This window comes from Podarcis erhardii, assembly GCF_964252035.2.
Source record: "Podarcis erhardii genome assembly, chromosome: 7".
Classification (NCBI taxonomy): domain Eukaryota; kingdom Metazoa; phylum Chordata; class Lepidosauria; order Squamata; family Lacertidae; genus Podarcis; species Podarcis erhardii.
Genome location: NC_138511.1, coordinates 24,085,662 through 24,101,025, shown reverse-complemented (window position 1 = coordinate 24,101,025; position 15,364 = coordinate 24,085,662). Strand labels below are relative to the sequence as shown.

The window sequence follows — 15,364 nt, the reverse complement described above, 5'->3', positions numbered from 1 at the left end:
TAAGATGCATCCACACCATACTGTGTCATGTCTGATGAAGCACAAATCCATCAGCCAGAAATCCAGCAGCTGGAATTGGAAGAAGCTGAAAGAACACAAATCCCCCACTTTCCCCAAACACGTAAGGCTTTCTGTGTGCAGGTAGGACGACAATGTCCTGCAAGTTTCTACGGAGTCCAAATAAATGCTTATCGGGAACAGCCTGACTCTCAGACTCATGAGGCCAGAGGTGAGAGCCAGGAGAGGCGAGGAAGCGGGCAGTGGTGCAGCATCATGGGGCCCTGGATGAACTTCCATCCTCCAGCCCGAGCCCAGCCCCAGGGCTTGCCATGGAAAAGCATGAAAGAGGAAGAGGGTTAGAACATCTGGCCCAGCCTTCCTATGACACAGCACCTTCCAGATGTGTTGGACTACAATACCCATCACTGCAGCAATTATGACCAATGGGCAGGACTGATGAGAGTTGCACAGGGGTGATGGGAGTTGTGGTCTAAAACATCTGATATATTGGGGGGGGGGGTACTGCTCTTTCCCATTATTAAGTGGGAGGTCGAGGACAGGTAAAGAAGAAGAAACAATGTGCATCTTAGGGGTGGGTAATGGAGAACAAGGGAAGTAGCAGAATTTCAGGCGATGCCAGCTGGAGTAAGAGAATATCAGGAGAGCAGGGATAAATCTTAAAGAGGACCCTCTCAATTGTTGTCCATGGGTTACTGGAATGTGTACTTTTCCATTACTGGTTTATCTCACCCATCTTCAAAGGGAGCTCAGAGCAGTGTGTGTGATGTCCTCTTGATGTCACGTGTCTGTGGAAGTGTTGTAGAGTGGGTGGTTAGATCCAGATGAGATGTGGGAGGCACATACAGAGTTAGTGCTGGAAGACCCAGTGAGTTGAAGGCTGTCAAATTAGAGCCACAGGAGGTGTCTGATACCAAGGAGAAGGACCAAGAAGGTTAGAGAGTGGAGATCTGGACCCCAGTGAAGGCCAAAGTGGGATAACAGAGGAATGTCCCATTCCTCCCTCCCTCCCTCCTGGCTTCTCCCCGCCCTGCCTAGAGGAGAAAGAAGGCTGGGCTTTGTTGCCCATTTTAAGCAGCCCCTCTTTGGAGCCCTGTTGCACACCACTCATCGTCCCTCTGCCGCCGCCAGCCCTTGCCACTCGCAAGACACAGGTAAGCAGCCACTGGGGCTCGTGGTACTCTTGCATCACCCCCCCCCCCAAATATAGCCTGGCCTCCCACAAGGTCTGAGGGACAGTGGACTGGCCCCCTACTGAAAAAGTTTGCTGACCCCTGCATTAGACCACAGAAGACACAGAATGATAACAATGAAAAGCCACTATGATCCAAAGTGTGTTTCTCTTTTTATTTTATTTTAAATTTTGGCCAGCCAATAAATCCAAAGAGACAACAGCTGAATCTCTTTCTAAAAAAAAGAAAATATTTGGGAAGTGCACCTGTTTGTGGCCTTTCTTGAGCTCCCTTTGTTCTAGCAAGGTCACAGGTGAAGGCCGTCAGTCTTAAAAACATTTCCGGTGAACGACGCCTGGGCCAAAATCTTTGTAATCGTTGAGGGTGACCCACATTTGTCTGAAAGATGTCAAGCAAGTCAGGATGGAGGCCCCGATCCACACACAGTACTTCCTCTCCGGCGGGGCAATGATCCTTACCGATATCCCAATTGGCACTTGAAGCTGCATTTCCTTCAGGATACGCTCATCCAAGCCATAAAACAAGGTGGATCCACCCGAGAGGAGAATGTTCCCATATAGATCTCTGCGGACATCAATGTCGCATTTCATGATGCTGTTGAAAGCCATTTTGTGGACTCCAGGAGCATCGACACCAATGTTAGCTGGAGCGAAAAGGGCTTCAGGGGCTCGGAAGAGTTGGCTTCCAATCCTGATGATATTGCCATCTGGTAGTTTATACTCTCTGAGAAGGTATTCTGGCTTAGCTTTCATTTCTTGGATGGGATCTAAAGCCACGTAGCAGAGCTTCTCCTTGATGTCTTTCACGATTTCCCTTTCTGCTGTGCTGACGAAGGAAAGCCCACTCTCCAGAAGGAGCCTCATGAAGTACTCAGTGATGTCCCGCCCAGCGACGTCCAACCTGGAGACAGCATGTGGCAAGCAGTAGCCTTCGTAGATGGGGACTGTGTGAGTGACACCATCCCCACTGTCTATGACTATCCCTGTGGTCCGTGCTGATGCATAGAGTGCCAAAGTAGCCTGGACAGCAACGTACATAGCAGGCACCTTGAAATTTTCAAACATGATCTCCGTCATTCTCTCCCGGTTCTGGAGAGGATTCAGCGGGGCTTCAGTCAAGAGCACTGGTCTGTCGCTGGATTTGATCCTCAGTTCACACTCATAGACATGCCTCCATATCCTCTCCATGTCGTCCCAAGATGTCACAATGCCATGGTCAATGGGGTAATTCAGTGACAAGACGCCCCTTTTGCACTGAGCTTCTTCTCCAATGTAAAATTCCTTCTGGCCAGCGCCAAGCATTGTGGCTTTGGCTTTGGAGCGGCCAACAATTGCTGTGATGACCACCCTTGGGGCACTGTCCCCAGCAATGCCAGCCTTGCATAATCCAGACCCATTGTCAAAGATCACAGCTGGGATGTCTAGAAGCTTGGGATCAGACATTCTTTGGACGGTTCTCTACGCAGCTGGCCTGGAGAAGCTGGTCTGGTGAGGCAGGGTGGGATTGGAGGCCAAACAGAATGTTCAAGAATGGAGATTCTAGAGTGGTGATGTCATATACAACCACCACTCTGGTAGGCAAGGCTGTTGCTTTAGCCAAACTATACAAGGCGAAGCTGATCTAGCCATCCTGATGGATGTTTTCAGATTACTAATTCCATCTCTTTTTTAAAAAAACCTGGAATACCTGCACAGTGGAAGGTTTATTTGACAATAGATGATATCTCAATAGAGGCTGTTCCTAGTAAGGTAAAGGGACCCCTGACCATTAGGTTCAGTCGTGGCTGACTCTGGTGTTGCAGCACTCATCTCGCTTTATTGGCTGAGGGAGCTGGCGTACAGCTTCCAGGTCATGTGGCCAGCATGACTAAGCCACTTCTGGCGAACCAGAGCAGTGCATGGAAACGCTGTTTCCCTTCCCGCCGGAGCGGTACCTATTTATCTACTTGCACTTCTGATCAGCAAGTCCTAGACTCTGTGGTTTAACCCATAGCACCACCCGTGTCCCAGTAGGTTGTTCCTAATCATCTATAAAATCAGGATCATAGGTTAGTGGGGAATGTGGTCCAAGATGAACAGAAAATATGGGGTGGATGGGATTGCTTTGTACCAAATCAGACAAGCTTGTCTACCAAGGTCACTATTATTGACACTGACTTGGCAGATTACTCAGAAAGGATCCTATGCCAAGCCTACCTGGAGATGCCAGGGGATTGATGCCTGCATCAATGGAGCCTCTCCAGGTTTCGGTTTGGACCTACCTGTGATGCAGGTGACTGTCTCTGACTCTGAATCTCACACCGCACAGTCCTATGCAGTGCCGCCGAGTTCAGTGTTACAGGAAACAAAGGGGGACTTCCTTCTGAGTAAGCATCCATGGGATCCTGCCACTTGAGCTGCGGTGATTCTGGATAGTGTTGTTGTTTTGAGGTGGTGTTATGTTTTAAGACCCCTTGCCTTTTTGTTTTTTTAAAGAACAGTGGGAGAGAAGTTTCAGTAACAATAACAACATATATAATCTGAGTGCATTTAGAAAACTATTGAGTTTGACTGAAATATACATCTCTCTCTCTCTCTCTCTCTCTCTCTCTCTCTCTCTGTGTGTGTGTGTGTGTGTCTGTGTGTATAGTCACCTGTGTGTGCGGTTAATGGGTAGAGAGACCTGCAGCAGTTGCATTTTAATTGCTTCTCCTGATAGCCTTAAGTTATGGCCAGCTTCAAAGCGAGGGTGGCTTCCATTAAATTTAATTACTCTCCCTTGCAGCCAGCATGGCAAAGGTGCCAGCACCTAATTAAAGGTGGTTATGAATCAGAAGCAGATCCGAGCTGAAAGATTCAAGATAAAGAGGCACTTCGAAACGTGAGCGGAGGACTTGTAGGTGCAAAGGGGGTTTTGTGTCGCAGGGGAAAAAAAGAAAGAAAGAACCTTAGTATGGCAATAATGGGCACTGGAGCTCTTGTTGCCTCCAGGAATGTTATAGGTCCTCCCCCCTCAAGAAATGTTTATTAGCCTTACTGGGTGGGGGGGGGTGAGGAATCTATTAGCTTTTCAGATGTTTCTCCCTAGGAAACCTCTCCACATTTGCTACAATATTTTGCTCTGAGCCAGGAATGGGGAGCCTGTGGCCCTCCAGATGTTTTGGGACTCCAGCTCCCATCATTCTTGACCATTGGCCATGCTGTCTGGGGCTGATGGGATTTGGAGTCTAACAGCAGCTAGAGGACGATGGGTCCTCCATTCCTGCTTCAGGCAGAACTAAACAGCAACTCTGTGCAATGGGCACACTTAGCCTGGATAGCTCAGTTGGTTAGAGCGTGTTGCTGATAACGCCAAGGTTGCAGGTTCGATCCCTGGATGGGACACCTGCATATTCCTGCATTGCAGTGGATTAGATTAGATGATCCTCAGGGCTCCTTCCAACTTGACAATTGTATGATTCTGTGATTCAAGTTTTAGGATTGCATCCAAAGTTAGTCCTACTTCCTAGTGGACCAACTGAACTTAAAGGATATGACTAATGTAGCTTCATTAATTTCAGTGGGTCTACTCAGGATAGGACTTAGAACCCTTAACCCCTTTACTTTATAACATAGATTTGTTAATTGAGATGCATTTTATAATATACGATCAAACTGCTAGGAATTGTGCCCTCTTTAACTCTTAGCCTCGATAAATCTTATATACTTTATTTGCTATTTTTATACAACTTTGCATGGCGCTGTTGTGCAGTGGCTGCTGGTTTTATTAATGTTATTATGTGATTGTATTGGAAATGCTTGCTATGGTTGATGGAAATGCTTTGAATGATTTGCAGTTTATTTTACAATGATTTAAAATGTTGTAATGTTTATATTATCAAAAACGATTTATTTGTCGTACTGGGTTATAACTTTTATTCTGAGTAGGCCCACTGAAACGAACAGATAAAAGTTAGCCAGTTCTATTAATTTCAGTAAGTCTACTCTGAGTAAGCCTAATCTTGGTGACCACTTATGTTTTGAAGTGATCTGATACTGAGGTGCTATTGTATTGATGTAATGATTGGCTTTTTTGTGTTGTGAATTATATGGGTGTAGTTGGAGATGGAAGTGTGGGGCTCTTAAGGCCAAGATGAATAATATATCCATAAGGCTTTTGTGTTTTTTTTGCCCTCAGAGAAGTGTTTTACATGAACCAGAATAGTCACATGACAGCACATTGGGAAATGTGAAAAGCAGGAAGAACAAAGGAGGAGAAAACTCCCAGGTGCCAATATTCCAAGGCAACAGAAAAGACTTTTTATGCATACGACAACAGCCGCACAGATGCTGTTGACCCAGAGATGGAAAGAAGATAAAATCCCTACCGGAGAAGAATGGCAAATTATACTGATGGACTATGCCGAAATGGCAAAATTGACCGGAAAGTTCAGAAACCAAGAAGACCAAAACTTCAACAAAGAATGGGAAAAAATTATATCTTGGAGACCACTGTAAGCAGATGAAAACACTAGCAGGATTGCAATAACACTTGTAAAGTAGCAAGCACTATGGAGATATTGGGATTACCATACTTTTCCGTGTATAAGACTAGGATTTTTTTTTTTTAACTAAAAAATAATGTTAAAAGGGGGGGGGGTAGTCTTATACATGGGGGCAATCTCCCCCCATTTTCTTAATTTTGAGTCCCCCGACATAGCCTTATACATGGGGGCATGTCATACATGGAAAAATACAGTATATAAAATGTGGATTATTGAAAAAGATGCAGTAGAAAAAGTTTAACAAAAGGACCCATGGAGGGGAAGGTGGGAATTCCAGAGATTCGAGGGAATCTTTTAACTGTTGGTGTGTGTGATTGTATTGTTAGAACTTTATATTTGTAAAATCAAATAAAAATGATTTCAAGAAAAAGAAAAAGAGAACTCCCAGCAGTTCCTCTCCATGATGACTCTTTTCTACTGGCGCTCCCTTAGGCAGAATGTCTCCAAATGGCACTTTTGGGAAACTACAGGAGGGGCGAGTGCTCTTATGCCTAAGCCCTACATGGAGATTTCCCAGAGGCATCTCACTGGACCCTGTGAGAACAGGATGCTGGACTAGGTGGGTCAGTGGCCTGATCTGGGGGGGAGGGGGGCTTCTTACATTTTTTAGGATGTCCACCTACTCCAAAAATACAGAAAACCTTCATGCTCATTCTCACAGACCAAATGGCAGCCAAACAACCTCTCTAGAGGGCTTCAGCCTTCCCACGACAGATGGTGACAAAGAACTTGGCTCAAGAAGCAGGATTCTGGAAAACTGTGAAGAACGGGGTAGGGTTTTTATTTTATAGCGAGGGCAAGATTGCTGGAATTTCAGCCCAAACACCTGTGAATGGCTTCCCACAGATGCTGATCTCCCCCCCGTGAGGAGGCACAAATCATAAATAGTTTAATAAGCTATTTATAGGGCATTCTTTGCCTGCTTTATTTGAAAATGGCTGAACACACAGTTTCCACTTCAGGTACTCTACATAGCTTTCTGTGTTTATTGACCTCTCTCTTTCTTTCAACACACACAAACCACTTTCTCCTCCATTTGATTCCACTGCTGAACAAGACCCATTAGGCTTCCCCGACACCAAACTCCAGTGAGTTTTCAAGTTTAAAAAACCAGGACATTTTAAAAGCCACGTAGAAGGGGAAAAGAAAAGGTGGATTTTTCAAGAACTGGAATGAGATTGGTGGTCCTGTGGAACTGGCTTTCAGGAAGGATAATGTCTGATTTATTCATTTTAATTTAATTGGGTTATTTCTATGTTGCCGTTGGCATAAGCCACAGGGCAGTGCACAGCAGAAGCCAAATAATTTATTTATTTCATTTATTACATTTGTGTCCTACCTATCCCCCAAGGAGCTCAAGGTGGCATGCATGGATTTTCCTCTCTCCACTTTATCCTCACAACAGCCCTGTGAGGTAGGCTGGGTGAAGAAGCAGTGACTGGCTAAAGATCACCCAGTTGGCTGAGTGGGGATTTGAACCTGAGTCTTCAGGTCCTAGATTGAAACTCTAGCTATGACACAACACACCAGCTCTCTGATAAAAAGAACCCATGAAATAGCACCGTTCTAAAAAGCAGCAATTCACAAAATTGGTCATGGGGAGTCTATAGCCCTCCAGTTGCTGGTGGTGCTGTGGTCTAAACCACTAAGGCTCTTGGACTTGCCGATCGAAAAATTGGTGGTTCGAATCCCCACGACGGGGTGAGCTCCCATTGCTCTGTCCCAGTGGTGAAACTGCATGCTCTGGGGGTGGAGATCAGGCGGGGGCATGGCTGGCGTGCGTCCCAGGGGCATGGCACTCCGCTTGTGGGCACATGGTGCACATCCGGGGGGCATGGTGTGCCGCCCGTGGGGACGTGGTGCCCTGCATGGTGGGGTGTGTGCAGCATGTGTCCAGTGGGGGACCAGCTGCGATGGTACCCCCTTCCCCGATGGTGCTGGGGGCGGTGTGCTCCCCCGCCCCCTTTCCTCCGCCAATGCTCTGTCCCAGCTCCTGCCAACCTGGCAGTTCAAAAGCATTCCAATGCAAGTAGATAAATAGGTACCACTGTGGCAGGAAGGTAAACAGCGTGCATTCTGGTTTCCGTCATGGTGTTCCGTTGCACCAGTCACGCTTTAGTCCTGCTGGCCACATGACCCGGAAAGCTGTCTGTGGACACCGTCTCCCTCGGCCTGAAAGCAAGATGAGCGCCGCAACCCCATAGTCGCCTTTGACTGGACTTAACTGTCCAGGGGTCCTTTACCTTTTACCTTTTACTAGTTGTTGAACTCTAATTCCCATCAGCCCCAGCCAACATAATCAATGCTGAGGGATCATGGGAGTTGAAGTCAAGCAGCATCTGGAGGGCGATAGGTTCCATAAATTGGTAAGAATAATTTGAGACGTTCAAAAAGTAAAAAACCATAATAGGCTAAAAACAGATTAAAACTTGCATCCTCTTTCTCAACATCTGGGTAGGCTTGTGTAAACAAAAATGCTTTTTAGCAGCCGCAGAAAAATGTGCAGTGGAGGCTCAGGCCCTCCAAGTGTCCCTTATTTTCCAGGGACAATCCTGGATTTACAGAAGCTGTCCCGGTTTCTGATTTGATCCTGGAATGTCCTGCTTTTCCTTAGGACATCTCTATTTTCATTAGATAAATGTTGGAGGGTATGGAGTTATGCGAACCCGCCCCCCCCCCCCCCAGCCAAGGAGAAAAGTAATTATACAGCATTTAGAGGACATCTGAAGGCAGCCCTGTATAGAGAAGCTTTTTAAATGTTTAATTATGTTTTTATAAATGTTGGAAGCTGCCCAGAGTGGTTGGGGCAACCCAGTCAGATGGACGGGGTATAATAATAATATTAATAATAATAATAATAATAATAATACAGTAAAACCTTGGTTGTTGAACGTAATCCGTTCTGTAAGACCATTCAATTTCCAAAACGTTCGACAACCGAGGCATGGCTTCCAATTGGTTGTAAGAGCTTCCTGCGCTCAAGTGGAAGCCGTGTCGGATGCTAGGTTTCCGAAAAACTTTAGAAAACTGGAGCATTTACTTCTGGATTTTTGGTGTTCGGGAGCCGAAACATACGATAACAGAGATGTTCGGAAACAGAGGTTTGACTGTAGTAGAATAATACGTCTCTCTTGGGGGCCCTAAAAATATTTAAAGGGGGAAAAACTGCATGTTTCCATAATATAAGATAAAAAACAAATAAAATAAAGCCTACATACAGCAACAGTGTTTTGTGTTGTGTAGGCTCCTATGTGTAAGTAATGGGCCCTGCCTGCTAGCCTGCTCCCTAAAATACCACTGGTTTGCTCATTTGCTCATTTCTATATACAGGGTGTCTACATTCTGCATGGACTGGTTGCAGGACAACATGTGTAAATGGCTTTAGATACCTATTATGTTCATAAATTACCATATAGCATATATTCAGCACAAAAAAACCCAGCAACAATTTGTTGTTGACAAAGGACAGCTGGACATGTAAAGGGCCCCATTACCTTCAGTAGCTTAGGGCCTTATCAAACCTAAATCCGACACTGGGCAACACAATGGCAAAACAACTTTGTGGGTGTCAGGGAATTTTATTTTTTTAAATATGGCAACCCTACTGTTGCATGTTTCTGGGAATCATAAGCAGGGAGAATTTGTGTTTCATTCAGGTTGTGCTTGAGAGTTTTCCATGGGGGCACCTGGTTGGTCACTGGGAGAACAGGACGCTGGACTTGTTTAGTCATTTAGTCGTGTCTGACTCTTCGTGACCCCATGGACCAGAGCACACCAGGCACTCCTGTCTTCCACTGCCTCCCGCAGTTTGGTCAAACTCATGCTGGTAGCTTCGAGAACACTGTCCAACCATCTCGTCCTCTGTCGTCCCCTTCTCCTTGTGCCCTCAGTCTTTTCCCACATCAGGGTCTTTGATGCTGGACTAGATGGGCCTTAGTAGTTCCACCCCCCTCAGATGTTTGGGGGTGGTCATGGCCCAGGAAAGGGTATTCTCTGTGACAGCCCCTAAATTATAGCATTTCCTCCCCGCAAAGGTGCATCCTTACCTTTGACACCTGAGATATGGGTTCTCGGGATCCACATCATTATTATGATGGTGGATTCTTTTAGACTGTTTCAAGAATGTATTTTCAATTCTTCCAACCTGTCTCGGTACCTTGTGGCGAAGGGTGGGCAATAAATTGCAATCATGTATATATGGATAGATTGCTGTTGATCATTTTGCTTATCATTTTATTGTTTAATCTTTCGGCAAGCCACATTCAGGTTGTTGTTGTTGGTTTTTTATTAAAAAAATCAAGTGCTATACAGTATAACTCTTATGGAATAAATAAATGAGATCAAATCAAATGGAGTGCTCTCAAGGAGGGCCTGGCTGGATGACCGGCCAGAACCCTGAGCGAGAGTGCCATTGCTAGACAGTGAGGATCCCCTGCAACATTTTGTTGCAGACACCACTCGTCAATTACTCCCCCCCCCCAAAAAAAAGGGATGTTGTTTCTCTCTTTGTTTCTGTTGGAACATCATAAAACACCACAGGTAAGATCTATGCTCCAAGCACCTTACAATCATAGCAGCAGATACAGCAGAGCAGGGAGAGGCGGCTGAGCCGCAGATTCTCTAAATAGCTCAGTGTTTGCATCCAGCATGTTAAATATGTGGATTTTCCTTTCCCAGCCAGGCGTGCATGTATATACATTAGGTATTCAGTTTCCAAGACATATGCCTCTTTAAAAAAAAGAGAAAAGCCCCAACTATTTTCCCAGAGTAGGAAATAATATATGCGGTTGTAAGTGCCTCTTTTCAGATTGTTTGGAATTAAATCTGAACTCCTTGGGGGCCTGTACCTTCCTGGTTGTTCATCATGACCAAAGGGTTCATTACATTTCAGATGATACTATTAAAACTGGGCTCCCTCCAGAGATACCAGAAAAATGTAATGGGTTTAAAAAGTAGAAGGCCATGTCTTAACATCCCCGAGGGATTTCCAAGTTACCAAATTCAGTAATTTAAGTTTCCCTTAAAAGGACAATGCCAGAGATTTCGCTCCCCCCCCCCCCCCCGTCATCCTGTTTGTGCAGTTTATAATTTGTTTTCTATATTCTCTGTCTCTCTCTTATTCCCCTCCATCTCTTTTTTTTTTTCCTTTTGGGGAGGTAGAAATAATAAAAAAAGAACTTTCCTTATTCACCACCTTTAATATTCCATTAAGAGATATTGATTTTTATAGCTTCTTTGGAGGGTCTGTGTGTTTCCCCTCCCACTGCAGATGCGGCAAGCACAACCTTCCTCCTCTGTACTCCCCCCATTTTTTTTTTCCTAACCAAGAAAAAGAAAGAAGGAAAGAGACAATGGCAGAGAAGAAAGAGGGTAGGGAAAGTGAGAAAGACTGGAGGTGCCTTGTTAAAAGAATGAGGGGAAGATGGGGTGTACTATTCCAACAAGGCTCCATTCTCCAAAAAGCTCAAGGTGGCATATATGGTTCTTCTGCTCCTTCATTCTCACAACAACCCTGTGTGGTAGGCTAGTCTGAGAGGCAGTGGCTGGCCCAAGGTCACAGGGCAGGTTCCATGAGTAAGTGCTGATTTGAACCCTGGTCTCCCAGGTGCTAGTTGGACTCTCTAACCCAGGCTTCCTCAACCTCGGCCCTCCAGGTGTTTTGAGACTACAGTTCCCATCATCCCTGACCACTGGTCCTGCTAGCTAGCTAGGAATCATGGGAGTTGTAGGCCAAAAACATCTGGAGGGTCGAGGTTGAGGAAGCCTGCTCTAACCACTACACCATGCTTGTTCCGAAGGTTTAAAGGAAGGCTATGAAGGTTTAGAGCAGGAGTGGTGAAACTATGGTCCTGCATATAACATTGGCTATATCCCTCAGGTGAAGAAAAAGACCTCAGCCTGAGACCACGGAGAGTTGCTGCCAGTCTGAGTAGGCAATACAGTGGTACCTCGGGTTACATACGCTTCAGGTTACAGACTCCGCTAACCCAGAAATATTACCTCGGGTTAAGAACTTTGCTTCAGGATGAGAACAGAAATCGTGCTCCGGCGACGCAGCAGCAGCAGGAGGCCCCATTAGCTAAAGTGGTGCTTCAGGTTAAGAACAGTTTCAGGTTAAGAACAGACCTTCAGAACGAATTAAGTTCTTAACCCAAGGTACCACAGTACTGAGTGAGATGGATGAACATTCTGATGAGCTGCAAGAGAGTTTCCTCATGGATCACGGAATGGGGGACAGGAGTAGGACTCTGATGAACGACCCAGTAAGAAAATCCAGCACCACTAATATATATATTCACTCCCCTAACAAATCTACAGAAGCTTCTCCAAGTTGGCATCAATATTTTTGATGGGTGGGTTCCTAGGGATATGCAGAAGACATGGAGACCTTTTGCTTCCCTCAAAACCCCGACGTAGTTTTGCATCTCCAGAAAGCTCAAAATATAGCTTAACAAGAAACATGGTGGAAGGGCTGTTATCGGGAGCCTTCTGCAGCCTACTTCGCATCATGATTAATCTGGCCACCTTGTCTTGGATGACTTACATGCAGTGGCTGGGTTACTGCCAGTGAATAGGTCAAAAGTCTGCCCTAGGCAAGGCTTCTTGGTCCTCCTAAGCCATCCTAAGCAAACATTGCTGCACAGTCTCTGCCAAGCTGGCACCCTCCATTTATTTTGCAAGGCAGCTCATTAACAGCTGGAGAGGTTAAGAAAAGTTCACTAATGAAAGAAAAACCACTCCAGGGAGCTTCACCAGCAAATCCAGGCAAGAGGAGGATCCACAGACACATATTCTTGGGTGGAAATTTTGCAGTATCAGCCCAACGTCCTCAAGAAAGTGGGACCTTTCCCACCCCACCGCTGCCGAGTTTATAAATCTCAACCATTTTGAACATCAAGAGCGAGTGCATGGAGCCTTTTGAAGATGTTTACGTTCGCTTTTCTAAATATTTAAAGCCCATCAGCCAAATGAAAGACAAAACCGTCAGGATTCTTCCCTGCTTGGATTTTTGGCTCGCCTGGAGCATACAGGATAAAGTTGTGTTATATAAACAGGAACCTGATATCTCTAAGCAGCATCCAAGGAGCCTGGAGATGTGAAGCATGAATTAGGGAAGTGTTAATCAAGACAATAGACTAGAACTCTTGGATCTGGAAGCACGGCTTGAAAGCCACCGACAGTCTCCTTGGCCTATTCCCCTCTCTGAGATACCCAGGCACTCCTAAAGAGCAAAGGGGAACCGAGCAGGGAGATTGAAGAGGAAGCAGGCAGCAAGCAAAAGGAAATACAGAAGATGTCTGGAACTAAAGCGTGGTAGAAGAAATCAAGGGAAAGATGACAGAGAGAACTTCTGCCTTGAAGGCACAAGGGCAGCAGGTGGCACCCACAACCCAAAATTAGAAGGAGAGACATGGGAGATGGGGTGAACTAGGGTCCCCCGCTTTAATTATTTAACGAACAGAGATCTGCAGCCAAACCTGAACAATTGGGTGGGGATCAGCTGGGGCTGGCATACACTCACTACTGGGGTGTGCCATGGGTTCAGATGCACCCCAAATCTCAAGATGAAGCAAGGTGCTTTGAAGGGATGGTGGACCCATCTGAGAAGAGGTGAGATCCCTACAAGGTGCCCTGGATTGAAGCGGGACTACCCAAAGTGCTTTGTGAGACCTCTGGGTATAGGGCGGTGTATAAATTGAATTAATAATAATAATAATAATAATAATAATAATAATAATAATATAATTTGTGGCCCCTTGGCAATTCAAAGGCTGAAAAGTAAATGCCTGCCAGGGTGGGGTAATTGGGAAAGCAAGCACTGGTGATTGGGGTGGGGGGAGAGAGCAGGGATGGGTAGAGCTCCATTGTGATTGGTAAGTCCAATTTGTAATCCATGTGACTGGTTTTACCAGGGATCTCTAATATCAGTGCTTTGGTGTGCGGTGTGTGTGTGTGTGTGTGTGTGTGTGTGTGTGTGTGTGTGTGTGTGCTGTTGCTGCTGCTGTGAATAAATAGCCTTGGTTTCATATGCTCTTTCACAAGTTCTCCGAGAAGCAATAATGTCATTTTAAAAGTTCTGGTGAAACAGTAGGAGGCATTTCTGTGGCTTTCCAAGTCCCGTCCAGTCAATTTACTCACCCTTCCCTTCCAAATCCACACAGTTCTTTGTCATTCAGCCCCTTAAAAATAATAATAAATCAATTTTGCTGTTTCATTCTTGAGTCAGCATACCATTCCATTCCGTTCCCTACTCTGTCTTCCCAATTACTATCTTTTGATTTAATATTGCTGTTTGAATTTTTGAATCTGGGTATCGAAGTGTTGCTCAGTTACTCCTTCTTAGAGTCGGTAAATCCTCCCTTTGCAATAGCTCTGGTCTGAAGCGCTTGCTTTTCGTTCAGTGAAGTCTGTTTTATTTAGACTGTCTCAAGTAATTTTATTCAGCCGTAGTCTGCTTTATATTATTAAATTCTTAGTGTCCCTCTGTGTGTGGCGCGCGCTCTCTCTCTCTCTCTCTCTCTCTCTCTCACACACACACACACACACACACACATACACACACCCTGGGTCTGTTCCAAACAATTTTTATTTAGTATTTTCTAGTGGGGAGTGCCTGGGAATTTGTAGACACAAAAAGTGTTGTTTTTTTTTAAAAAAGGATAGTGTAATTTCTGTGTTTTGGACCCATCACACCAACACTGACGTAGACCCTGCCCCCGGAACATTTGTGCTAAGTTTCGTAACACTTTCTTGAGAGGTAGCCAAACCTGTGCCAAAAAATGGGCAAAGTCATGCCAAAGTGGTTTTTCAGCCTGCCATCTTGATTCAAAATGGCGGCCACAGGCCCAACATCAATGAAACCAGCTGCCACAGCAATGGAAACCCTCGTGCTGAGTCGATGATATTTCGAGAGGCATTCCCTGCCCCCTTTTATTGTTTTTAAAGGAGGCAAGTACTATCCAGATCTTTGACGCAACTACAGATTCTGAAGTCATCCTTAGGCCAAGTGTGGTGACCGTTCTGGGCAGAGCACTGAAACACCAGAAGGGATTGGCTGTTCGCAGCAGATCATCTGACGACAGTCGTCTCTCAGTAGGGCGAACCACTCAAGCTTTTTCAGTTGCAACAATCCCTGCTGCTCCAAGCGCCAACAGAGGTGGAATTGCTGGCCAAGAAATGTTAGTAATTAAAGCTGTCATTGTGATTCCAGAGTAAGGGCTGAAACACCTGCCGGGAAAGGGTGGGGAGGAGATTGAGCAAACAAAGCAAATAGATGGTGCCCCCATTGCACAATGCTACAGAGCGGCCATTAAGGCTGGCAACATCACCCACCAAGCTCTGGGGCAGCACAAAGAGTATACCAGGCATGGTATAAATGCAGGGAGGCCAAACTGGCCTCTGAAAGCAAACACACTTTGCTAGATTGGTGGGCTCATTTGGGTAAACAACCGGGAAAGCCTCACGCTCCGCAATGGTGGCGCTTTGCATAAATGAAAAAGCTCCTGCACCTTCTGTGTTCGGAGGCCTTCATCCGACTTTGCCCACATGGAGATTCCCATTTCGAAATGTAGTGTTATATTTTGTTCCCCCTCTAATGAGCTTGCCAAGTGATTTTTGCACCCCCAGCGGC

At 45.6% G+C, this 15,364-nt stretch overlaps 1 protein-coding gene across 1 annotated transcript; it reads right to left on the bottom strand.

Moving 5' to 3' along the window:
• Positions 1-1,351: 1,351 nt before the first annotated feature.
• On the bottom strand, positions 1,352-2,749 carry LOC309346896 (actin-1-like). The gene has a single exon (XM_081871229.1). It carries the CDS (start codon positions 2,651-2,653, stop codon positions 1,520-1,522), a length of 1,134 nt encoding a protein of 377 aa, XP_081727355.1. The 5' UTR covers positions 2,654-2,749; the 3' UTR covers positions 1,352-1,519.
• Between the last annotated feature and the right edge of the window lie 12,615 nt (positions 2,750-15,364).

What these genes read in the sequence shown, in the direction of transcription:
- LOC309346896 (XM_081871229.1), bottom strand. Translation starts at nt 2,653, where the DNA reads ATGTCTGATCCCAAGCTTCTAGACATCCCAGCTGTGATCTTTGACAAT.